The sequence below is a fragment of the Oncorhynchus mykiss genome, chromosome 24 (assembly GCF_057628025.1).
Source record: "Oncorhynchus mykiss isolate SJ-2025 chromosome 24, ASM5762802v1, whole genome shotgun sequence".
In the NCBI taxonomy this organism is placed as follows: domain Eukaryota; kingdom Metazoa; phylum Chordata; class Actinopteri; order Salmoniformes; family Salmonidae; genus Oncorhynchus; species Oncorhynchus mykiss.
Genome location: NC_143045.1, coordinates 7,492,108 through 7,518,455, shown reverse-complemented (window position 1 = coordinate 7,518,455; position 26,348 = coordinate 7,492,108). Strand labels below are relative to the sequence as shown.

At 44.1% G+C, this 26,348-nt stretch overlaps 1 protein-coding gene across 2 annotated transcripts in view; it reads left to right on the top strand.

Moving 5' to 3' along the window:
- Window positions 1-26,348, top strand: part of LOC110503601 (RNA-binding protein Nova-1) — a 70,651-nt gene that overhangs the window by 20,656 nt on the left and 23,647 nt on the right. For both annotated transcript variants that reach the window (XM_036961329.2, XM_036961330.2), the window contains one exon: window positions 19,987-20,153. In XM_036961329.2, the coding sequence (XP_036817224.1) occupies window positions 19,987-20,153 (167 nt within the window). The remainder of the gene's footprint in view (window positions 1-19,986; window positions 20,154-26,348) is intronic.

The following is a 26,348-nucleotide window of genomic DNA, read 5'->3' as shown; positions in this document are numbered from 1 at the left end:
CAGAAGCAGGCGCATAAACATGAATTCAAACAGCACTTTCTTTGCGTTTTGCCAGCAGCTCTTCGTTTTGCGTCAAGCATTGCGCTGTTTATGACTTCAAGCCTATCAACTCCCAAGATGAGGTTGGTGTAACCGAAGTGAAATGGCTAGCTAGTTAGCGTGCACGAATAGCGTTTCAAACGTCACTTGCTCTGAGCCTTCTAGTAGTTGTTCCCCTTGCTCTGCATGGGTAACGCTGCTTCGAAGGTGGCTGTTGTCGTTGTGTTGCTGGTTCGAGCCCAGGGAGGAGCGAGGAGAGGGACGGAAGCTATACTGTTACACTGGCAATACTAAAGTGCCTATAAGAACATCTAATAGTCAAAGGTTAATGAAATACAAATGGTGTAGAGGGAAATAGTCCTATAATTCCTATAATAACTACAACCTAAAACTTCTTACCTGGGAATATTGAAGACTCATGTTAAAAGGAACCACCAGCTTTCATATGTTGTCATGTTCTGAGCAAGGAACTGAAACGTTAGCTTTCTTACATAGCACATATTGCACTTTTACTTTCTTCTCCAACACTTTGTTTTTGCATTATTTAAACCAAATTGAACATGTTTCAGTATTTACTTGAAGCTAAATTGATTTTATTGATGTATTATATTAAGTTAAAATAAGTGTTCATTCAGTATTGTTGTGATTGTCATTATTACAAATAAATAAATAAAAATCGGCCGATTAATCGGTATCGCCTTTTTTTTTGGTCCTCCAATAATCGGTATCGGCGTTGAAAAATCATAATCGGTCGACCTCTACTCACAACAATGACACTTCGCGTTTACGGTTGCCATGGAGATATCTCCCGTTGCAGAATGGGGGATGGTTAGATGCAAGGTTCTGAATCTCCTAGTGTCCTTGCCGTGGGTGGAGACTCTGTCTAAGGAAAGGAGGAAGAAGTGGAAGGTCATAAAGGAGCATGCTGCACTTTTACTGCCTGACAATGGAGCGCTGCTTTGTGTGGAGGTTGCATTCCCTTTGAAATGGAAGGTGAGCACTGACAAAGAAGTTCATTGAAAAAGAGAGCTGGCCCGGTAGAGGATTTTTCCTCCTTCTTTACAGACCTAATCTCTTACATGGGGACAAAGCTCCCCCTGTGCCCCTTCCTACTTGCCCCCCATACCCCCCCATCTCCCCCCTAGAAAAAGACGAGGTTCCACAGCTGCCTCTAGCTCCGCCCCCTGTCCTTCCATTATCTCTAATCTCCAGTGAAAAGCTCCCCCCTTCACACCCCAACCCCCTATATCCTCACCCCCTCTCTGTGATTAATTTCCCCTTCGGTTGGTCGGTCCCCAAAGCCATTAGTTGTTGGAACGGCCCCTTCAACACACAATCTGCACTCTCGCTTTAATTGCGGCAGAACGGGGAGCGCTAATTAACTGTGACCCTACAGAGGGTTCTCGTTACGGGGCAACAGGGCAGGGGAGCAGGGCTGTGGGTGTGTTGGCTGGGGTCAGTACAGTTGGTGTCCAGCCACGTCATGAGACAGCCGTAACCATTGTCACATGGCTGCTGGAGCCCTGAGAGGGCTTGTGATGAGAGCTTGATGGGTTTTATAACCCTTGACCTGCGTCTGATGATGGGTGGCGTCTACATTCTGGGGTCTTGTTCTTCTCTTGCATGATACACTCTAGATGATCATTTTAGACCGTTTTTATCAACTCTAACCAGAAATACACTATATGATGATTTATGATGTTGGGGGAGATATATGGAAACAGTGTTTGCAGTGCATGTTTGCAGTGCATGAATTGGTGAGGCTGTTTATGAAACACATCATTTTTTGGGGGAGTTGAAATCATAGCCATCCAACGCCATATGGTTTTGATGAATGATAATGACATCATGGATGGATGAGGATGCTTTACTGTGAGTGAGTTTTTCATGTCACTCCTAGAGCAGCAGCCTCAGCTCCACTGCATAAGTAAAGACGGGTGAAACCTTGATCCCGTTAGTCACTAAAGACATTGCTAATTGTTGTTTTGCTGATAGCTAATTGCTATTTTCTCACTCCGCTGTTGGAACCACACAAACACCCCCCAAAAAGACAGACTGAAAGGGGATACTGCTCCCATAAATCAGACAGGGAGAGAGAGAGAGAAAGAGAGAGAGAGAGAGAGAGAGAGAGAAAGAGAGAGAGAAAGAGAGAGAGAAAGAGAGTAAAAGAGATCCGTAGAAAGAGGTAGAGTTGAAAGGAGAGAGAAGGGGAATGAACGAAGTAGGAATGGTGTCCTCCTATGCATTTTGTTAGTTGAGTCAGACGCTCTCCTCTGCGTAATTATAGTCCTGCCGATTATGTCTTTAGAGGTACAAGAGGTAGCTCAGGCCAGGTTCGCCCATGGGCCCCACGTGCAATCCCAGCCTTCAGCCCCCCCACCCCTCCTCTTCCTGGCAGGTGCGAGAGGAGAGGAGAAGGCTGCTTTTCAGAGGCTCTTTCTAGAGCCGCGCGCTATAGCGCCTTACACCTCTACCCGGGATGTGAGGGGACAGGGGATCGTCTGTCCGTCTGCCAACAGGCAAAGAGAGAGAAAGGGGAGAGAGAGGTAGGAAGGCAGCATTTTAACCATGACAAACCCCCACAGTTCCTGGGAAAAGCCCCTATGACTCTCCTTGAACCATAAACTCAAGTCTTTTTTTAAATTTATTTTTATTTTTTTTGGAGGGTGGATCAGATATTGCGGAAAGAATGTTGCTTCCAATGTAATTGTCTGCATCATATCCAATCCCCCATATTTTTTGGGTAAATATATATATATCCATACACGCATGCATATATATACACATATATACATACACATACCTATATAGACATACATACTTTTTTAAAGAATATACCTTTATTATTATTCCCCGCAAACCCTTCCGCCGATCCCCCAATTGGAGTAAACTAATAAACACTTCTGCTTCTACCTTCAATCCATACATCTTATACACACTCTACAGACACAGTCTACTTTACAATAGTTCTCTCTTGTTTGTTCTTAGTCCTTCCTCTATTTCTGATGTCCATCCAGTTTGATTTCTATTTGTAACTATGCTATTTCACAAAAGCTCCAAACCTATATACATTCTACAGATCCCTTATGCCCTACATTGTTTATCTTGTTATTAGTCCCACCCTTCAGCTCCACTCAACCCCTCCCATCTGTCTATCAACATCATCCATTTCGGATTTCCATTTGCCATATATTTTTCAACTGTGCTGTGATGCTTCACAAAAGAACTGAACCTTCCTATTATCATAGCTTCTACAGATTGTAAATTAAAAATAAACATTTTTGCTAAAATAATTATTATATTATTGATTGATTGACCTTGGCTTTTCAAATCACCCAGTATTGCTATCTGTAGTGTTAGTTCTAGGCAAATGTTGCAATTCTTCAGCCATTCCTGGACCTGTGACCAAAAATGAGATACATATGGACAATACCAAAATAAATGATCTATTGACTCTGCCTCCTCACAGCAGAATCTGCAGAGCTGGGAAGATTGTATCCCCCATATATATATATAACATTCTATTAGTTGCAAGAATTTTGTAGTCATTTATATTGAAAAATTTGAAGTTTTGAATCCGGCGTTGTTTTGCGTATCAATTCATAAACCATGTGCCGTGGAATGGGTACATCGAAAATCTCTTCCCAACTATTTTGCAATTTATATGGCACAGCTGTCAGTTTTTTGGTCCTTAAATGAAATTGGTATGTTTTTATTTATCACACTTTTCTTTAACCATTTATGTTCTTTAATACAGGGCCGACATACAAGTTCCTTACTTTTTTTAAACTCAAGTCTTTGGCGTTCTCATGCTGAACCACATTCGAAAGGAAACATGTCTGATCCACAGATCCACATACAGCATTCAGCTGTAGAATCTTTACTAGTAGTGTTCTCCACTTGAGAATTCTTTCCATGGTTTCTAACACATGCAGTCCTGCCTGTACCATGAGGTTGTTTAAATATTTCACAACATATTGACTGACACGTAGCTGTCTATTTGACACTCCAGTGAGTGTGACAGTCTGTGTGTTTAGGAGAGAGCGAGAGTGCACTCAAATCAAGGCAACCTTTATTTGTCACATGCGCCGAGTACAACAAGTGTAGACCTTACCGTGAAATGCTTACTTACAAGCCCTTAACCAACAGTGCAGTTCAAGAAGAGTTTAAGAAAGTATTTACCAAATTAACTAAAGTAAAAAAATAATTACAAAAATAATTACAAGTAACACCGGTACCGGTACCGAGTCAGTGTGCAGGGGGACAGGTTAGTTGAGGTAAATTTTATGGGCTTTCCTCTGACACCGCCTATTATATAGGTCCTGGATGGCAGGAAGCTTGGCCCCAGTGATGTACTGGGGGTACCCACTACCCTCTGCAGCGCCTTACGGTCAGATGCCGAGCGGTTGCCTTACCAGGCGGCAATGCAACCAGAGGTGCAGCTGTAGAACTTTTTGAGGATCTGGGGACCCATGCCAAATATTTTCAGTCTCCTGAGGGGGAAAGGTTTTGTAGTGCCCTCTTCACAACTGTATTTGTGTGTTTGGACCATGATAGTTCGTTGGTGATCGATCCGCTCCACTACAGCCCTGTTGATGTTGATGGGGGCCGGTTCGGCCCGCCTTTTCCTATAGTCCACGAACAGCTCCTTTGTCTTGCTCACATTGAGGGAGAGGTTGTTGTCCTGGCACCACACGGACAGTTCTCTGACCTCCTCCCTATAGGCTGTCTCATCGTTGTCGGTGATCAGGCCTATCACTGTTGTGTCGTCAGCAAACTTACAGTGGCTTGCAAAAGTATTCACCCACCTTGGCATTTTTCCTATTTTGTTGCCTTACAACCTAGAGTTAAAATATATTTTTGGGGGGTTTGTGTCATTTGATTTACACAACATGCCTACCACTTTGAAGATGCAAAATATTTTTCCTGTGAAACAAGCAAGAAATATGACAAAAAACAGAACATTTGAGCATGCATAACTATTCACCCACCCCAAAGTCAATCATTTGTAGAGCCACCTTTTGCAGCAATTACAACTGCAAGTCTCTTGGGGTATGTCTCCGTAAGCTTGGCACATCTAGCCACTAGGATATTTGCCCATTCTTCAAGGCAAAACTGCTCCAGCTCCTTCAAGTTGGATGGGTTCCACTAGTGTACAGCAATCTTTAAGTCATACCACAGATTCTCAATTGGATTGAAGTCTAGGCTTTGACGAGGCCACTTTAAGACATTTACAGTGCCTTGCGAAAGTATTCGGCCCCCTTGAACTTTGCGACCTTTTGCCACATTTCAGGCTTCAAACATAAAGATATAAAACTGTATTTTTTTGTGAAGAATCAACAACAAGTGGGACACAATCATGAAGTGGAACGACATTTATTGGATATTTCAAACTTTCTTAACAAATCAAAAACTGAAAAATTGGGCGTGCAAAATTATTCAGCCCCTTTACTTTCAGTGCAGCAAACTCTCTCCAGAAGTTCAGTGAGGATCTCTGAATGATCCAATGTTGACCTAAATGACTCATGATGATAAATACAATCCACCTGTGTGTAATCAAGTCTCCGTATCAATGCACCTGCACTGTGATAGTCTCAGAGGTCCGTTAAAAGCGCAGAGAGCATCATGAAGAACAAGGAACACACCAGGCAGGTCCGAGATACTGTTGTGAAGAAGTTTAAAGCCGGATTTGGATACAAAAAGATTTCCCAAGCTTTAAACATCCCAAGGAGCACTGTGCAAGCGATAATATTGAAATGGAAGGAGTATCAGACCACTGCAAATCTACCAAGACCTGGCCGTCCCTCTAAACTTTCAGCTCATACAAGGAGAAGACTGATCAGAGATGCAGCCAAGAGGCCCATGATCACTCTGGATGAACTACAGAGATCTACAGCTGAGGTGGGAGACTCTGTCCATAGGACAACAATCAGTCGTATATTGCACAAATCTGGCCTTTATGGAAGAGTGGCAAGAAGAAAGCCATTTCTTAAAGATATCCATAAAAAGTGTCATTTAAAGTTTGCCACAAGCCACCTGGGAGACACACCAAACATGTGGAAGAAGGTGCTCTGGTCAGATGAAACCAAAATTGAACTTTTTGGCAACAATGCAAAACGTTATGTTTGGCGTAAAAGCAACACAGCTCACACACCATACCCACTGTCAAACATGGTGGTGGCAGCATCATGGTTTGGGCCTGCTTTTCTTCAGCAGGGACAGGGAAGATGGTTAAAATTGATGGGAAGATGGATGGAGCCAAATACAGGACCATTCTGGAAGAATGGAGTCTGCAAAAGACCTGAGACTGGGACGGAGATTTGTCTTCCAACAAGACAATGATCCAAAACATAAAGCAAAATCTACAATGGAATGGTTCAAAAATAAACATATCCAGGTGTTAGAATGGCCAAGTCAAAGTCCAGACCTGAATCCAATCGAGAATCTGTGGAAAGAACTGAAAACTGCTGTTCACAAATGCTCTCCATCCAACCTCACTGAGCTCGAGCTGTTTTGCAATGGGGAATGGGAAAAAATTTCAGTCTCTCGATGTGCAAAACTGATAGAGACATACCCCAAGCGACTTACAGCTGTAATCGCAGCAAAAGGTGGCGCTACAAAGTATTAACTTAAGGGGGCTGAATAATTTTGCACGCCCAATTTTTCAGTTTTTGATTTGTTAAAAAAGTTTGAAATATCCAATAAATGTCGTTCCACTTCATGATTGTGTCCCACTTGTTGTTGATTCTTCACAAAAAAATACAGTTTTATATCTTTATGTTTGAAGCCTGAAATGTGGCAAAAGGTCGCAAAGTTCAAGGGGGCCGAATACTTTCGCAAGGCACTGTAAATGTTTTCCCTTAAACCACTCGAGTATTGCTTTAGCAGTATGCTTAGCGTCATTGTCCTGCTGGAAGGTGAACCTCCGTCACAGTCTCAAATCTCTAGAAGACTGAAACAGGTTTCCCTCAAGAATTTCCCTGTATTTAGCGCCATTCATCATTCCTTCAATTCTGACCAGTTTCCCAGTCCCTGCTGATGAAAAACATCCCACAGCATGATGCTGCCACCACCATGCTTCACTGTGGGGATGTTGTTCTTGGGGTGATGAGATGTGTTGGGTTTGCGCCAGACATGGCGTTTTCCTTGTTGGCCAAAAAGCTCAATTTTAGTCTCATCTGACCAGAGTACCTTCTTCCATATGTTTGGGGTGTCTCCCACAAGCCTTTTGGTGAACACCAAATGTGTTTGCTTTTATTTTTTCTTTAAGTGGTCTCTTTGTTGCCTCTCTGATTAATTCCCTCCTTACCTGGTCTGTGAGTTTTGGTGGGCGGCCCTCTCTTGGCAGATTTGCTGTGATGCCAAATTCTTTCCATTTTTAATAATGGATTTAATGGTGCTTTGTGGGATGTTCAAAGTTTCTGATATTTTTTAGAACCCAACCCTAATCTGTACTTCTCCACAACTTTGTCGCTGACCTGTTTGGAGAGCTCCTTGGTCTTCCTGGTGCCGCTTGCTTGGTGTTGCCTCTTGCTTAGTGGTGTTGCAGACTCTGGGGCCTTTCAGAACAGGTGTATATACTGAGATCATGTGACAGATCATGTGACACTTAGATTGCACACAGGTCAACTTTAAATAACAAATTATGTGACTTCTGAAGGTAATTGGTTGCACCAGATCTTATTTAGGGGCTTCATAGCAAAGAGGGTGGATACATATGCACGCACCACTTTTCCATTTTTATTTTGTAGAATTTTTTGAAACAAGTCATTTTTTTCATTTAATTTCACCAATTTGGACTATTTTGTGTATGTCCATTACATGAAATCCAAATAAAAATAAATGTATATTACAGGTTGTAATGCAACAAAATAGGAAAAACGGCAAGGGGATGAATACTTTTGCAAGGCACTGTAATGATAGTGTTGGAGTCGTGTTTGGCCACACAGTCGCGGGTGAACATGGAGTACTGTAGGGGACTAAGTACACACCCCTGAGCGGCCCCAGTTTTGAGGATCAGAGTGGCAGACGTGTTGTTGCCTACCATTTCCACCTGGAGGCGGCCCGTCAGGAAGTCTAGGATCCAGTTGCAGAGCGAGGAGTTTAGTCCCAGGGTCCTTAGCTTAGTGATGAGCTTCGTGGGCACTATGGTGTTGAACACTGAGCTGTAGTCAATGAACAGCATTCTCACATAGGTGTTCCTATTGTCCAGGTTGGAAAGGGCCATGTGGAGTGAGATTGCGTCATCTGTGGATCTGTTGGGGCAGTATGCGAATTGGAGTGCGACTAGGATATCCAGGAGGATGTTGATGTTGATGTGAGCCATGACCAGCCTTTCAAAGCACTTCATTGCTACCGACGTGAGTGCTATGGGGCGTTAATCATTTAGGCAGGTTATCTTCACTTCCTTGGGCACAGGGACTTTGGTGGTGTGCTTGGAACATGTGGGTATTACAGACTCAGGGAGAGGTTGAAAATGTCAGTGAAGACACTTGCCAGTTGGTCCGCGCATGCTTTGAGTACATGTCCTGGTAATCTGGCTTTGCGGCTTTTTGAATGTTGACCTGTTTAAAGGTCTTGCTCACATCGGTTACCGAGAGCATTATCACACAGGCATCCAGAACAACTAGTGCTCTCGTGCATGCTTCAGTGTTGCTTGCCTCGAAGTGAGCATGAAAGGCATTTAGCTTGTCTGGTAGGGTCGCATCACTGGGCAGCTCGCTTCTGGGTTTCCTTTTGTTGTCCGTAATAGTTTTCAATCCATGCCACGTCCGACGAGCGTCAGAGCCGGTGTAGTAGGATTCAGTCTTAATCCTGTATTGACGCTTTGCTTGTTTGATGGTTTGTCTGAGGGCATAGCGGGATTTCTTATAAGCGTCCAGATTAGTGTCCCGCTCCTTGAAAGAGGCAGCTCTAGCCTTTAGCTCGATGCGGATGTTGCCTGTAATCCATGGCTTCTGGTTGGGATATATGTACATACGGTCACTGTGAGGGACGACGTCGTCGATGCACTTATTGATGAAGCCGATGACTGAGGTGGTATACTCCACAATGCCATTGGATGAATCCCGGAACATATTCCAGTCTGTGCTAGCAAAACAGACCTGTAGCGTAGCATCCATGTCATCTGACCACTTCCGTATTGAGCAAGTCATTAGTGCATCTTGCTTTAGTTCTTGCTTGTAAGCAGGAATCAGCAGGATAGAATTATGGTCAGATTTTCCAAATGGAGTGCAGGGAAAACTTTGAATGCATCTCTGTGTGTGGAATAAAGGTAGTCCAGAGTGTTTTTTCCTCTGGTTGCACATGTGACATACTGGTACAAATTTGGTAAAACTGATTTAAGTTTGCCTGCATTGCGTCTTCTGGATGAGCATTTTCTTGTTTGGTTATGGCCTTATAAAGTTGGTTGAGTGCAGTCTTAGTGCCAGCATCGGTCTGTGGTGGTAAATAGACGGCTTCGAATAATATAGATCAGAACTCTCTTGGTAGATAGTGTGGTCTACAGCTTATCATAAGGTACTCTACCTCAGGCGAGCAATACCTAGAGACTTATTTAATATTAGACATCAGGCACCAGCTGTTATTGACAAAAAGACACACACCTCCACCCCTCGTCTTACCAGACGTAGCATCTCTGTTCTGCTGGTGCATTGAAAATGCTTCCAGCTCTATATTATCTGTGTCGATGTTCAGCCACAACTCTGTGAAACATAAGATATTACAGTTCTTAATGTTCCATTGGTAGGATAATCTTAATCATAGGTCATCAATTTAATTTAATTTATTTTATTGTATGTTAGCAAGTAGAACGGAAGGCAGTGGGAGTTTACTCACTCGCCTATGGATTCTCAGAAGGCAGCCCGATCTGCGTCCTCTTTTCCACCATCTTTTCTTCACGCAAATAACGGGGATCTGGGCCTGTTCCCAGGAGAGCAGTATATCCTTCTCATCGAACTCGTTAAAGGAAAAAGCTTCTTCCAGTTCGTGGTGAGTAATCCCAGTTCGGATGTCCAAAAGTTATTTTCGGTCATAAGAGACGGTAGCAGCATCATTATGTACAAAATAAGTTTCAAACAACATGTAAAACATTAGCCATACTCTTCAGCGCCATCTTAATTCATATAGATAAGTTTTGTTTCATAGTATTTACATAGTGTAGAGTAAACACGCTTGTGAAAAGAATGTGCCAACATTGGCAAGCTTGTGTTTTATGTGTTTTTTTCCATGTGATTGTGCATTTCAGATAGCAGCCCATGTAGGGCTGAGTGCAGATTGCACAGCCTCTGTTATTTGGCTGAGGCCCGTTCACAGGCTCCATTGCCTCATTGCAGTTTGCAGCTGTATAAAATGAGGAACAGATTGTGTATGATGTAAAATGGCAAGCATCCCCGTCTCCATGGAAAAGGTTGAGTAAACGTTGCAGATTAGTACAGTTTAGAAGGAACAACACTACTAACAACACGTGCCCATGGAAACAATGAAAAGAGCTCTGTTTCCAATCTGTGGCTCCCACTGGACTCCATCATCATGGCTGGAGAAGGTGTGGTGGAGAAGAAGTGCTGGAGAAGAAGAGGTAGAGAAAAAGAGCTGGAGAAGAAGAGCTGGATAAGAAGAGGTGGAGAAGGTGTGGTGGAGAAGAAGAGCTGGAGAAGAAGAACTGGAGAAGAAGAGCTGGAGAAGAAGAGCTGGAGAAGAAGAGGTAGAGAAGGTGTGGTGGGGAAGAAAAGGTGGAAAAGAAGAGGTGGAGAAGGTGTGGTGGGGAAGAAAAGGTGGAAAAGAAGAGGTGGAGAAGAAGGCTGGAGAAGAAGAGCTGGAGAAGAAGAGGTGGAGAAGGTGTGGTGGAGAAGAAGAACTGGAGAAGAAGAGCTGGAGAAGAAGAGCTGGAGAAGAAGAGCTGGAGAAGAAGAGGTGGAGGAGGAGAGATGTTGTTGGCAGTCGAGGGGAGGGGCAGTGCAGTCTTGCCAGGGTGTGTGTTTCTGTGTGTGTGCGTGCATGTGTGGGGCAGTGATGGGGTTACATTTAGAGGGATGGGGGGGGGGTGCTAGCAGGGCGATAAGGGGAGAGAAGCAGCGGCAGGATTAGAGCAGTCTATAAAGTCGTGAAAACGGAGGTAAAGTTGAGCAACCGTCCCAATAAACCCTGCAGCTCAGCAGAGGAGCCACACGACCGGGTGGAGGATAGAGGAAGGAGGAAGGAGGGTGGCATGGGAGGGTGAGTAACTGTGGGGAGGGAGGGAGGCAGCTGACATACAGGGGCAGGAGACAGTCAGAGGGACAACGGGTACAGAGATGGATTTGGGGGGTATTTTAGGGTTTAGAGATTGGGCGGGGGCAGGGTGGGGCGGTTGATGCCAGCTGACACAGTCTGGCCATCCTCCAGACCAGACCAGACCAGGGGGATGTTTAGACAACTTTGACGGATGCAGGGTGAGCGGGGACAGGTGTGCGGTAACCAGGCCTCCGCCTGGCAGTTGGGCGATACCCAATACCGTCAAAGGGGAGTTGTTCTTAACGGGTGCTCAAAAGAGTTGAGGACAGGGAGCATTTGGGGTGGGAGGGTTAGAGGCTTAGGTCCCTTATCCACCGCCTTCAGCTGCCCCCACCCCATCCCCAGAGTGAAGGCTTCACCAGGCCCCCGTCTTGTTCCACTGACAGGAGCCACCATGGGCTGGTTGACCCTGGAGCCCAGGCCCACTGCAGGGAAGGTCACAGTCAACCTTAATGCTACCTAAAACCCCGGGCCACTGCAGCCAGTCTAAACACAGACCTCCATTCCTGCCCTCCTCAAACACACACACACACACACACGCACACACACACACACACACACACACACACAAACACCCTAGCAGGGTACTAGAGGGATAGTTAGGGTGGGAAGTCAAATAGTCAATTCAACATAATAGAATCCAAGTAGAAAAGCAGGACAGACACTTTGTCATCTATCCTCCTGTTGTGGTTGTAAAGATTCTGAGGTAATCAGCACAGTGGTTTAGCTGACTCAGATGACATGGCAGTGCAGCAGGGTCCCCGTACACCTCTCAAGTGTGATCTGTGGTAGAGGAGATTTGAGGGACACCTCTGTAACCTAGCTGTGGTGAGGGGTTGAGGAGAGGGAGGGCTGGGGGGGGGGGGGGGGGGGGGGGTGATGTTCAGTGAGGGAGGGCAGCATGCTGCCTGCTCCTTCAGTCAAAAGCCTCTCTTCTCCTCTCTCCCCCCTACCCTCATTCTTCCAAACCTCCCTCCCTCGCTTCCTCCCTCCCTCCTCCTCTCACTCCTCTCCATCACCCACGAGCCAAGAGTAGCTGCTTCATTATTCATAGTGGGGGTTGTGTGTGTGTGTGAGACGGGGAATGTGGGTGTATCATAATTAGGGCCGTCTGTGCAGTACAGCCCGGCCCAGGGGTTGATGAGACAGGGTTTCAGAGCGCTCCAGCGCCCCCTCCTCCTCTCATCTCATCTCCTCCTCCCTCCATTCGAGCCCAATGCGGCTGGCAATCAGTCACCGTTAGATTCATCTGGGCTGACCAGGAATTTACACGAGGTCCAGTTACCACACAAGCCCTGAGACGACAAATGAGCTGCTGAAATGTGTATTTGTAACTCTGTTTCTGTGTGTTTCCAATGTGCACGGTTTAGCTGGAAGAGAGCATATTTTCTAGCTATGTGTGTGTCCGTGTGTGTGTGGTGTGTGTGATTCCTTTCTTGCTCTGTGTGTCTGCAGGCTGGTATATGTGTGTTAAGCAGAGTGAATGTCTGGTGATTATGGCTGTATATATAGTCCTCTGTGGGTATGCTTTTGGACGTGTGCATGTGCAGCTTGTGTGTGCATGTGTGTGTGTGTGCTTGTCCTTGTGTCTTTGTGTATTGTGGGTCATATGTTTTAGGATGTTAGTAGTATCAGTCACTTGAAATCATCTCCATAGTAAACACGTTGCTCCTCGCTACACAGCCAAACAAGGCTGGTTCGACACATCTCCCTACCCTGGCTCTGTGGCCATGTTAACATGCAGTTAGACCTGTTTGAAATTGAAAAGGAAGAAAGTGTGACAACTGTCCATAGAAACATCCACTTCCAAGAGTCCTTACAGCAACCTGGCAAAATAGATTTTTCTCTGGGTAACACCCCTCATTTCCCGACCCCTCCCCCCTCTCTCCCCCCATATCTTCTCTCTCCCCCCTCTCTTCTGTGTACTCTCTACTAGCTGGAAGGTCTCAGAGGGGTGTGATAGAGGGCCTTGGGAGGGTGAAGGAGAGCGTGTGAGAGGAGATGAAGGGCAGACCAGCGGAGGGAGCAAACACGGCTTCCTTCAGCTGTTTGCACGGCATGGGCCCCATAACCATGACAACGCCATTCTTGCTGGCTGAAGTCGAACTGAGGAAAGGGGGGGGGGGGGGGGGGGGGAGAAAGCCCTGGACCCACTCAAAAGAGTGACATCACTATAGAGGAAGTTACTGTTTCTTCCAAGTCCTTTAGTTATTCTTTTGAGACTTTCTTATACTTCCTCTGGTGCACTCAATCGTTGCAAGGCTGAGGAGAAGGAGGCTGTGAATCGTTTGCTGATTTGCTGTTACATGTACGTAATTCCTCTAGTAGGCTGCAGGCCCGTTGTCCACACTAACACTCAGTTTTCATATGGTTTCCTAAATGACCTAAATGCGTTCCTTGGCTGTACACCGGCCCAACCTGGCCCTCAGACTCAGTGGTTGCAGACTGCTGCAGATCGTTGTGTTTTTTTTCGATCGTTGTGGGTGTTTTTTTTCGATCGTTGTGGGTGTTTTTTTTTTCTCTCTCTCTCTCTCTCTCTCTCTCTCTCTCTCTCTCTCTCTCTCTCTCTCTCTCTCTCTCTCTCTCTCTCTCTCTCTCTCTCTCTCTCTCTCTCTCTCTCTCTCTCTCTCTCTCTCTCTCTCTCTCTCTCTCTCTCTCTCTCTCATGGCTGACATGAGCACATTCAAAAGACATAAAGTGATTTTTGACAGAGACCATTTGCCAAGTTTCCTTGACCCCCACCCCCTCCTCCCTTACTGTTCATGATTGCATAAGCACATGCAACGTCCACATCCAGTGCAGTCTCCTCACATGCAACGTCCACATCCAGTGCTGTCTCCTTACATGCAACGTCCACATCCAGTGCTGTCTCCTCACATGCAACGTCCACATCCAGTGCAGTCTCCTCACATGCAACGTCCACATCCAGTGCAGTCTCCTTACATGCAACGTCCACATCCAGTGCAGTCTCCTCACATGCAACGTCCACATCCAGTGCAGTCTCCTTACATGCAACGTCCACATCCAGTGCAGTCTCCTCACATGCAACGTCCACATCCAGTGCAGTCTCCTTACATGCAACGTCCACATCCAGTGCAGTCTCCTTACATGCAACGTCCACATCCAGTGCAGTCTCCTTACATGCAACGTCCACATCCAGTGCAGTCTCCTCACATGCAACCTCTCCTTTTTTAAATAATAACACATTACGTCACCCAACAGGCAACAGCTGCCCTGCAATATTTTCGGGGGACCTGCTGGTTGCCTGGGTGACTATGAGGAATAATCATGGGTCTGGACTGAACCAAACCCCCTTCTCTATAACAAAACACACATAAACACACTGCATAGGGTCCCTGGAGTCCCCTGTCCCTGGTGAGTAGGGCTCCGGCTCCAAGCCTATAGACAATGAGCCCCCGACTCTCAGGGGCTCCATCTGTTTCAAAAGTGCAATCAAGTGAGCCGCGATGGGCGGACAGGAAAATACGAGTCACGGAGGAAGGCTGAAGCCTGTTTTTATATTCTCCCCCCTCTCTCAGTCATCCTCGTTGACTCTCTCTCACACAATCTCTTTCTTTCTCTGTCTCTCTCTCTCTGATGGTCATAAAGCCAGGAAACATCTGTAACCCCTTCCACGGGTTAGAGTTCATGTTCCAAAACCTAGTCAGAACAGGCAGGCAGGCAGAGTATTCTGCTACAGTGTCCCCCTGTCTGCTGAGACAGATAGCCCTGCGTCCTTTGTCCCCGGTCGTTAAGCCATTAAAACCAATTTAATTGGTTATTGAGGCGGCCATGGTCATTTCTATGGGTTCAGTGCCCTGTCAATCAATAAATCTCTCTCTGCTAGGCTGGTATTAGCTTGTGGTCAGCACTTTTCTAAATGACAGTCCCTTGGAGACTGTTGTGGTGTGACTCAGAGTTAACCTGTAATCTGTAAATAGTTTACCACCATAGTATGACCATAAGGATACTTGAGAGTATGCATTCTGTTTACCTATGAGAACAACACACTTTCAGTGTCTGAGAGAACTTTTAAAAAAAATGTTCTGGTCTTTTGTTGATTATTGGCAAAGGAGCTGATCTGATTAGTGGAAAATATCAGAATTGGGCTACCTGTGTCAACACAGCATATGTGACATTGCTGAGTGATTCTACCTCATCACATTTCCTATTTGGTGATTTTTAACCCATTGAAACCAAATGGATGAAAGTCTCACCTATCATAGGCAGATAATCCTGCTATTAGATCAAAGGTACACAGTTTACCGGGTTTAACCAGGGCCTAAGGAGCTCCCTTTAATGAGCTTACATTAAACCTACCCACCATATCTCACTGTTTAAGATTGGTATTTATCAGGCTTTTCCTCTCTAAGGTTATCCCAGTGTGAATCCAACCATAATAGAATCCTGGATTGTTTTCAAGAAGTCTCCGAATTGGAATAAGGGATTAAACTGGGATGATTTCAGTGAAAGCGGTAGAATTAAATACATCTTCAAGTACTTCCTGGTGATCCAGAGATGGGCTCTGCCATTGGACGTCCACCAGAACTATCTGGGAGAAGTGTGTATGTAAGAGCTGTGGAGGAGGACATGGAGGCGGAGGGTTGCCCCCTTCTGCTACTACTGCATGTAAGGCTTGTCATGCTCTCAGGAGCAGGGGAACAGGGGAGCAGGGGAGGCCAGGGCACACATCATCTCTCAGCAGCTCCCCTCTCTGCCCATTCGTGCAGGGAATGAATGAGTCACACAATTAATGATTCCATAAAAACAACTGCTCTTGAAATGGCCCATCGCTCTCAGCATGGCAGTTGTTGCTGAGCTGAATTATCGTAGCCAGGCCATCCCATCTACCACATGAAGGGCTTCTCAATGACTTGTGTCAGGCCAAAGGCTCCAACACGTGGTTCATCGGGCCACATTTGAAGAAGATATTTTACCCGTTCCCTATAATGCCTATGAACAGTTCAGTTGTATTCCTATTTTCATTCATTTCAGGTTCAGATTATTGTAGAAGGAAATCCTGGCCACACAGTAAATAAGAAAATACAACTTACTTTTAATTTGGGATAGGCGGGATGCAAATGTCTCAACTGGCCAATTGCCAGGGAAAATGCAGAGCGCCAGATTCAAATAAAATACTATAAAATTCAAACTTTCGTTAAATCACACATGTAAGAAACACAATTAAAGCTACACTCAGTGTGAATCCAGCCAACATGTTAGATTTTTAAAATGCTTTTCGGCGAAAGCTTAAGAAGCTATTATCTGATGATAGCACAACAGTAAACAAAGAGGGTAGCATATTTCAACCCTGCAGGCGCTACACAAAACGCTGAAATAAAATATAAAACATGCATTACCTTTGACGAGCTTCTTTTGTTGGCGCTCCAATATGTCCCATAAACATCACAATTGGTCCTTTTGTTCGATTAATTCCGTCCATATATATCCAAAATGTCCATTTATTTGACGCGTTTGATCCAGAAAATAACAGCTGCCAATAAACGCAACGTCACTACAAAATATTTCAAAAGTTGCCTATAAACTTTGCCAAAATATTTCAAACTACTTTCGTATTACAACTTTAGGTATTTTTATACGTTAATAATCGATCAAATTGTAGACGGGTCTTTCTGTGTTCAATACCGGAATGAAAACAAACCAGCGATACCTTTTACGTCTTGCGCAACTCTCAACAGTGTACCCAGTTCCTAGTTGGCCTACTTCTTCATTGCACAAAGGAATAACCTCAACCAAATTCCAAAGACTGGTGACATCCAGTGGAAGCGGTAGGAACTGAAATATCCCTGGGCAATGACAACTCAGGGAACAGAGAGAGAGAAAAAAAATCTGAACAGTTAGTCCTCTGGGTTTTGCCTGCTACATAAGTTATGTTATACACACAGACATGATACAAACAGTTTTAGAAACTTCAGAGTGTTTTCTATCCAAATTTATGAACAATATGCATATCTTATATTCTTGGCATGAGTAGCAGGAAGTTAAAATTGGGCAGGCTATTTATCCAAAAATGAAAATTCTGCCCCCTAGCCCCAAGAGGAAGCGGTCTTTTGTGCTTTTGATTGGGATGAAACAAGGGGATTCCCTACCATAGTAACTGACTATAGCAGTAACCAGGTAGAGCAGTGGTGTCAGAGCAGTGGTGATGGGACTGCCAACTGAGCATGCTCTGTGAGCACTGTGGGAAATGTCAACATAACAGAGAAAGGCTTTGTCAAACAGTGTCACTTCTCGGGCAGGGTTACCCCATGTACCCCACCCCCACCACACACACTCACACACATACAAGAAGACTCAAGGCTGTAATTGCTGCCAAAGGTGCTTCAACAGACACACACACACACACAAACACTTTTCCCCTTTAGCTACATTACAATAGTCATCGCTTTCCTAGGCCTTCATCTAACTAGTAATGTTCAACTGTGCTGCTGAATATCAAACCTCAGACAGACAGTCTATCTATAGAAATGACCTCCTGTGTACAATTGAAATACAGAAAAAGTGTTGCAAAAAAGGGTACAATTTGATAGGATGGCCTTTGCTGCTGCTTAACCAGTCTGCCCTCCCCTCCCCACCCCCCTTACCCACATCCCCATGCCAAGACAATGGCCATATCTGCCCTAATAATACACTGGCTGATTTTTTTGGGCCCAGATTACCCCTGGGATACCAGTTGTCAGAAACTCACAGATGCTCTTCACCCCAACCCATAGTCTGAAATTCCTAAATGTCCCTGTATTAATAGCTCGCCACAACTGGTACTGCGCAGGGCCAAACTCAACCCCATTGGCCCAAGAAAACAATGGAGGGAAAGCGTGAAGCAGGAAGCTGCGACTGGTCGGAGGCGATAAGGACAGATTTCAGTCCGGCCCTAACAGAAGAGAGAGGGAGGGAGAAAAAGAGGTAGGAAGGGAGAGAGAGAGGGAGACGGCTCGGTTTGGGACTGGCCTAGTTTCTGCCACATTATGAGGGCTTTTAGGCGGGTTGTTTTCCTTTCATGGTCTAAACACACTCATGTTCAGAGAGAATGGTGATGATATATTTACACAGAGAGAAGTTGTGTTTGTCTTGGATGCGTGGCGCCAATGCACCTGATAACGGCAGTAGAGGAACATAATTAACCAAGGTCTGTAGCCAGACTGATAGAATCTGGACTTAAAAATTAAGTGCTTACTGTATAGTGCTGGTAATGCAGAGGTCGACATTGTAAATAAACCCTTTCATTGTCCAATTCCCCTCCAGAGGGAGACTCCAATGTCAGACCAGTCAATGACTCGTGTTACTATCGAATTAGTTCCAATACGGAGTCTTTCAGTAGACTCCCTGTCCCACACTAGTCATCATGTACTGTAGCCCACGCTCCGGATAACAAGACACTCCATAGCCGTGTGGCTGTTTTTTCAGCTGTGCTCACAACTTCATCCTGTCGTGGGATCACAGTACAGTGTAACACTGAACAGATGTGGCCATGTGGACATTTTAAACATTTTTTTCTCCCTGCTAATCATGGTTGTAGACATGCAATAGTGATACCAAATGGTTGAGGATGAATGTAGCAGACGGACTCCTAGTATATATATATATATGAGTTGGGTATACATCACTAACAGATATGGGACTAATTAACATCACCCCCTAAATATATATAGAGGACCAGTGCATATAGCTTCCTTAATCTGCTGTATTTCTGTAAGCACAGTTTGACCTGGGGTGATGTTAATTACTCGGTAGCAATCATTTTGCCTAACAGGCTTCATTAGGTATATCACCACTGTGTACATTTCAAATGACCTGACATTCCTAGCCTAGCCCCATGTCTGTTTGTGATGTATACCCAACTCCTATATGGTCAATGTGACATGACAATGACAATAGGAGTTGGCAAAACAGTACAAAACAGATCTGGGACCAGGCTGTATTCATCCTGCTGACTCTGTATGACGTTACTGATGGAATTTGACCAGGCGTTACTGATATGACTTTCACAGATGGGAGATGTGAAAGTCAGGAAACGGCAAACAATCTGCACAATAGCTACATTTAATGCTCATAGAAACAAACTACATTGAGTCACTGCATAGATACTGTCTGCTAAGGGGAACCAATTAGAAGAGGCTGTAGTTAGAACGTACACGGTTGTATTTTATTGGATGGCAAATATTATTAACCAATTCCTATGTTGACCGCCATCTTGGGAAAGACCAGAAGTGAAACTTTTGAAATCTGGGAAAAGAGGGAGTCACTGGACATTAAAGAAATACACATACTGATTTTTATTTATTTATTTTATTTCACCTTTATTTAACCAGGTAGGCAAGTTGAGAACAAGTTCTCATTTACAATTGCGACCTGGCCAAGATAAAGCAAAGCAGTTCGACACATACAACGACACAGAGTTACACATGGAGTAAAACAAACATACAGTCAATAATACAGTATTGTGTGTTGTGTGGTTTTTTTATGTTTTATTAGGCCTTACACATCCCCATAAAATGACATTCTCTCGAGATGCTTGATTGGTAATGAGAGTACATTACCATTAATTAAAGTTGCATATGTTCTGTATGTATTTGTCAACAACCAGTGTTCTTTATAGGAACCAAAAGCCTTAAGTTAGTAAGTCATGTTCTGTATGTGTTTCCGTCTGTTCTCCAGGCACGACAGAGCGGGTGTGTCTGATCCAGGGGACAGTGGAAGCTCTGAATGGAGTCCATAACTTCATCGCTGAAAAGGTGCGGGAGATGCCGCAGAGCACCCAGAAATCCGAACCGGTCAGCGTAATGCAGCCACAGACCACCGTCAACCCTGACCGCATCAAACAGGTGAAGCCCATTACCATGATCCCAACCCCTGCTTCTTTTCTCTCAAGACCCTCTAGTGTTGAGACTGAGACTACATTCTCTCCCTGGACAAAATGAGAGTTCAACCTGAGAGTGAATAGTGAATGTAAAAGGGATTTTTCCACGTGTTTTTGTACCTATTTTATCCCAACTGAGGCAATGAAAGTGCCTGTGTGCGTTTGCACGTGAGTGTGTGGTTGTAGATGTGTGTTGGGGTAGGTAGGTTTGAATATGATTTAGCAAACTGACAATCCTGGACCGAACCGTTATGGAGGAGCGTCATTGCGGTAGTTGAGCCAAAATGTTGACCCCTGAGCTAGTCATACCAAAATGGATGATTCTAATCCCAGTCATTAGTTTGTATATAGCCTCACCCCATTGTCTATGTGTTGGCTGCTACCATCTCACAACAAGGGGTGGAAGTCATGATTATTTGTCTTTCGAAGAACGGCCAATCTAATAAATGTTTTCAGTGTAAGTTTGTGGCCAAGCTCTGATTTTGTGTCTGCACGAGGCTCGAGGGAGTGTTCCCAGCTTCCATGTAAACAGACAGAAAGAGACATCCTCCGGCTGTGATATAATCCACCCAGACAGGATATGGCGTCTGGGGTGTGGGGTTTCTTGCTCTTCCAGATAGGCCCCCTTAAACCCACACATGTGACATTAACAATGGATGGCTAGCCTCACTACCCTCAACCTGTCACCAGCTATCACACAGACCAGGGTCTGGAAGGAAGCTCCACCAGCACCGCAAAGGAAGTGTGGCTCATAAGTGTTGTCCAGCTAAAACACATAGATGAGGTGTTAGAAGTGAAAAAGGCCATCCTCCAAAATCCACATTGTCCCACATCAGGGCTGAGACTTTCAGCTCATTTTTGCTGCGGCATTCTATCCAGATGATTTGCTCCTTCCATCACCCTCTCTCCCCTTCCACTTCCTTTAAAATCAACCATGGCAGCACTATCGAATGAAAATGACAAGACAAATTGTCACTGTATTTTGTCATGTATAACTCTATTGTTTGGCCTTTCAGAGTCCACCAGTTCATACCAACACAGAACAGGCTCAGTTAGCCACGCCATTGATTCCCCCTCCCAATCTCTTTAAGTGATTATCACTTATGGTCACTTGATGATTACACCCCATTGATTGTTCGGGGAGGACCTGCATTGTTTTCAGCTGCAACATTGACCCCAACATTCTATTTATCGTCCCGTTAATTCAATTACCTCTTAGGACAAAGAGCACATGTTGGGTATTCATAATTCAGAACTTTAGTTATTTTCTGGTATCTGTGCTGTGCTAATCCCTCGCGGCATTGTCCCTTTCGTGCTTACTGAGCAGACTCAGTGATGGCAGGCCATAACCTAAATTTATTTGTGGAACACAATACGCGGGCCTGCCGATGGCGGCTCCTGCTCCTTCTGCCGCGAGGCCAGCCTGATTATTAATGTGTATAATTATAGGATTTATCAGAGAAGTTACACACGTCTGCTAGGCAAAGAATACTCCACTGGGAAAAAGTTACTGCAGAGTGAACACTGCGGTTCTGGAATAGTCAGGAATTTATGCATAATATACACTTACACGCACATTATACGGGCACACACATGCACTCACACACGTATCCTAGGAACAAACACATATAGTATACAGTTGAGGTCGGAAGTTTACAAACACTTATGTTGGAGTCATTAAAACTCTTTGTTCAACCACTCCACATATTTCTTGTTAACAAACTATAGTTTTGGCAAGTCGGTTAGGACATCTACTTTGTGCATGACACAAGTCATTTTTCCAACAATTGTTTACAGACAGATAATTTCACTTATAATTCACTGTATCACAATTCTAGTGGGTCAGAAGTTTACATACACTAATTTGACTGTGCCTTTAAACAGCTTGGAAAATTCCAGAAAATTGTGTCATGGCTTTAGAAGCTTCTGATCGGCTAATTGACATAATTTGAGTCAATTGGAGTTGTACATGTGGATGTATTTCAAGGCCTACCTTCAAACTCAGTGCCTTTTTGCTTGACATCATGGGAAAATCAAAAGAAATCAGCCAAGAACTCAGAAAAAAATTGTAGATCTCCACAAGTCTGGTTCATCCTTGGGAGCAATTTCCAAATGCCTGAAGGTACGACGTTCATCTGTATAAACAATAGTACACAAGTATAAACACCATGGGACCACGCAGCTGTCATACCACTCAGGAAGGAGATGTGTTCTGTCTCGTAGCGATGAACGTACTTTTGAAATCAATCCCAGAACAACAGCAAAGGAGGAAACAGGTACAAAAGTATCTATATCCACAGTAAAAGAAGTCCTATATCGACATAACCTGAAAGGCCACTCAGCAAGGAAGAAGCCACTGCTCCAAAACCGCCATAAAAAAGCCAGACTACTGTTTGCAACTGCACATGGAGACAAAGATCGCACTTTTTGGAGAAATGTCCTCTGGTCTGATGAAAAAAAATAGAACTGTTTGGCCATAATGACCATGGTTATGTTTGGAGGAAAAAGGGGGAGGCTTGCAGGCCCGAAGAACACCATCCCAACCGTGAAGCACAGGGGTGGCATCATCATGTTGTGGGTGCTTTGCTGCAGGAGGGACTGGTGCACTTCACAAACTAGATGGCATCATGAGGGAGGAAAATTCTGTGGATATATTGAAGCAACATCTCAAGACATCAGTCAGGAAGTTAAAGCTTGGTCGCAAATGGGTCTTCCAAATGGGCGATGACCCCTAGCATACTTCCAACTTTGCTGCAAAATGGCTTAAGGACAACAAAGTCAAGGTATTGGAGTGGCCATCACAAAGCCTTGACCTCAATCCAATTGAACATTTGTGGGCAGAACTGAAAAAGCGGGTGCGAGCAAGGAGGACCACAAACCTGACTCAGCTGCACCAGCTCTGTCTGGAGGAATGTGCCAAAATTCAGCCAAGTTATTGTGGGAAGCTTGTGGATGGCTACCCGAAACATTTGACCCAAGTTAAACAATTTAAATGCAATGCTGCCAAATACTAATTGAGTGTATGTAAACTTCTGACCCACTGGGAATGTGATGTTTTTGTATTTCTTTGTTTTGGCCGGGGATGGTTCTCAATCAGGGACAACTGTCTATCGTTGTCTCTGATTGGGAACCATACTTGGGTAGCTTTTTCCCACAGGGTTTTTGTGGGTAGTTCATTTCTGTTTAATGTTTTCCACCTTTTTAGGACTGTTTCGGTTATTCCCTTTGTTATTTTGTTATAGTGTTCAGTTTTAATAAAGGAAGCATGAACACTTACCACGCTGCGCTTTGGTCCGATGATTCCTCATCTTCAGACGACGAATACCGTTACAATTATTCTGACATTTCACATTCTTAAAATAAAGTGGTGATCCTATCTGACCTAAAAGAGGGAATATTTAGTAGGATTAAATGTCAGGAATTGTGAAAAACTGAGTTTAAATGTATTTGGCTAAGGTGTATGTAAACTTCCGACTTCAACTGTATATCGAAACTAATGCACTCTTATACACAAACCAGTATTTAAAGTAAAGATTCACTCATTTTGAATGGTATGTGGTTTTTGTGCATCTCGATGCAAAAGTTGACATACCAGCTGTATTTCTGCCTGCTTGAATGGCAATAAGCTCAGATGTACCATGAAAACATGAAATGACCCCGGGAATTGATAGAACATTCAAAATGGGTGATTCTTTGCTTTAAGCTTTTGAGTGAACGATGGATTGATGGAGAAGCCGGAAAAAGGAACAGCTCCTATGGCATCAGATAAAGGGCAGTTATTTTAGACAGAAATGATTCCTGTGCCTCTCTTTAACTGTTAATAATAATGAGTTTGAGAGTGTTGTTTGGAATGATTCTGTGTTTGAGATACACAGAGACAGACAGTGTAGCCTGTTGGTTGCTGGGCTATTAGTAACGTAAGCTATTCTCCAAACTCCAATGGTCCATACCCTACTCTAGACTCTGCAGAGCATGGTCGACATTGCTCAGACAACGGTTGTAACCAAAACAACAAGTGAGAAGGGAGGTCTTCTGATGAATGGACTTCCATACTCCATACTCAACTCAAAGGCAAAACGCATGCGCTTTCAGAGCCTATTTTGGTTGTGTGTGTGTCTGTGGTTATTTTTTTGTCCTGGTTGTTGTCACGAGCACAGCTGTCGTGGCATGTGTCTCATTATTGGTTTCCCCAGGGAGCAGAGTGAGTGAGAGATGTAAGATAAGATGTGAAGTCATGTTAAGCAACAGCTGCCAGCCTGGCTCTCTATAAGCTACAGCCGCTAATCTCCACCAGCCAAATGGAGACGGGACAAGTAGGAGCACAGGCAGCAAACACCTAACTCAATCAAATCCAAATCTTTCACTCAGGACAGACAGACAGGCAGGCACAAAAAGCATCCACACCACACCCACTGACACTGAATCTCACTTAACATGGAGCAACATTCAGTACTAAAACTGATACCTAGGCTAATACATGACTAATTTAGCTGAAATGCTAAATAGCATTGTTATGCTAGCTAACGTTGATCTGATCTGGCATTGCAAGGCAACAACTGCCCACTATGGCAAGACTGTGACGTCTACAATAACACAATGACAGTGAGTTGTGTCAACTTTGAGCTGTGCCCCACTGCCTTTGGTCTCAAATGTTTTCAGAATCCGCCCTCCAGATTTCCTCTGGCCAACCGCAGTTTCCTGTGACCTTTCACCCCATGCAGGAACACCTGCTTCCTACTTCCTGTTATTGCCCTGGCCACACAGAAAGTAGCCTAAAAATGTATTGGAATTCGGGAGTCAGGTTAACTTCGAGTTAGATGTGAGTGAGTGGAAATGTGGAATAAGGAATTTCTCTCAAATGTGTGTTGTTCCACCTACTCATTCAAGGGTTTTCCTTTATTTTTACTATTTTCTACATTGTAGAATAATAGTGAAGACATCAATACTATGAAATAACACATATGGAATAATTTAGTAACCAAAAAAGTGTTAAACAAATCAAAATATATTTTATATTTAATATTCTGCAAAGCAGCCACCCTTTACCTTGATGACAGCTTTGAAAACTCTTGGCTTTCTCTCAACTAGCTTCATGAGGAATGCTTTTCCAAAAATCTTGAAGGAGTTCCCACATATGCTGAGCACTTGTTGGCTGCTTTTCCTTTGCTCTGCAGTTGATGTTAAGATGTGATTGTTACTTGAACTCTGTGAAGCATTTATTTGGGCTGCAATCTGAGGTGCAGTTAACTCTAGTGAACCTGTCCTCTGCAGCAGAGGTAACGCTGGGTCTTCCTTTCCTGTGGCAATCCTCATGAGAGCCAGTTTCATCATTGTGCTTGATGGTTTTTGCAACTGCACTTGAAGAAACTTTATAAGTTCTTGACATTTTCCACATTGACTGACCTTCATGTCAGTAATGATGGACTGTCGTTTCTCATTGCTTATTTGAGCTGTTCTTGCCATAATATGGACTTGGTATTTTACCAAATAGGGCTAACCTCTGTATATCACCCCTACCTTGTCCCAACTCAACTGATTGGCTCACCTGTTAATTGAAATGCATTCCAGGTGACTACCTCATGAAGCCTGTTGAGAGAATGCCAATAGTGTGCAAAGCTGTCATCAAGGCAAAGGGTGGCTACTTTGAAGAATCTCATATTTCAATTTGTTTAACACTTCTTTAGTTACTACAGGATTCCATATGTATTATTTCATAGTTTTGATGTCTTCACTATTATTCTATAATGTATAAAATAGTAAAAATCAACAAAACCCTGCAAATGAGTAACTTTTGACTGGTATTGTAACTGAGGTTGGGTGTTCAATTACAAGGAATTGTGTTTTAGGGATTTAGTTCTTTAGGGATTGAAAGTTAGATCTTTCTCTTGTGGGTCAGAAACAGTAACATTTATATTCTTAACGGTTCAGAAAATTAACATTTAAGCGACCATGAAGATGCTACGCAGTAAACTATCTTTCTTTGGCCTAATCTCTCAAAAGCTTTAGTGAGCCATAAACCTCAACTCTTAAAATGCTCCCTCGCTCTGTGGTGACGCAGAGGTTCTCTTTCATTGTAATGACATCACTGTAAGTGATTGCTTTAAGTGGCTGCGCCGTTTCAGCCCAACCTCCGCAACACCACCAAGCCCAGTCTATTTCA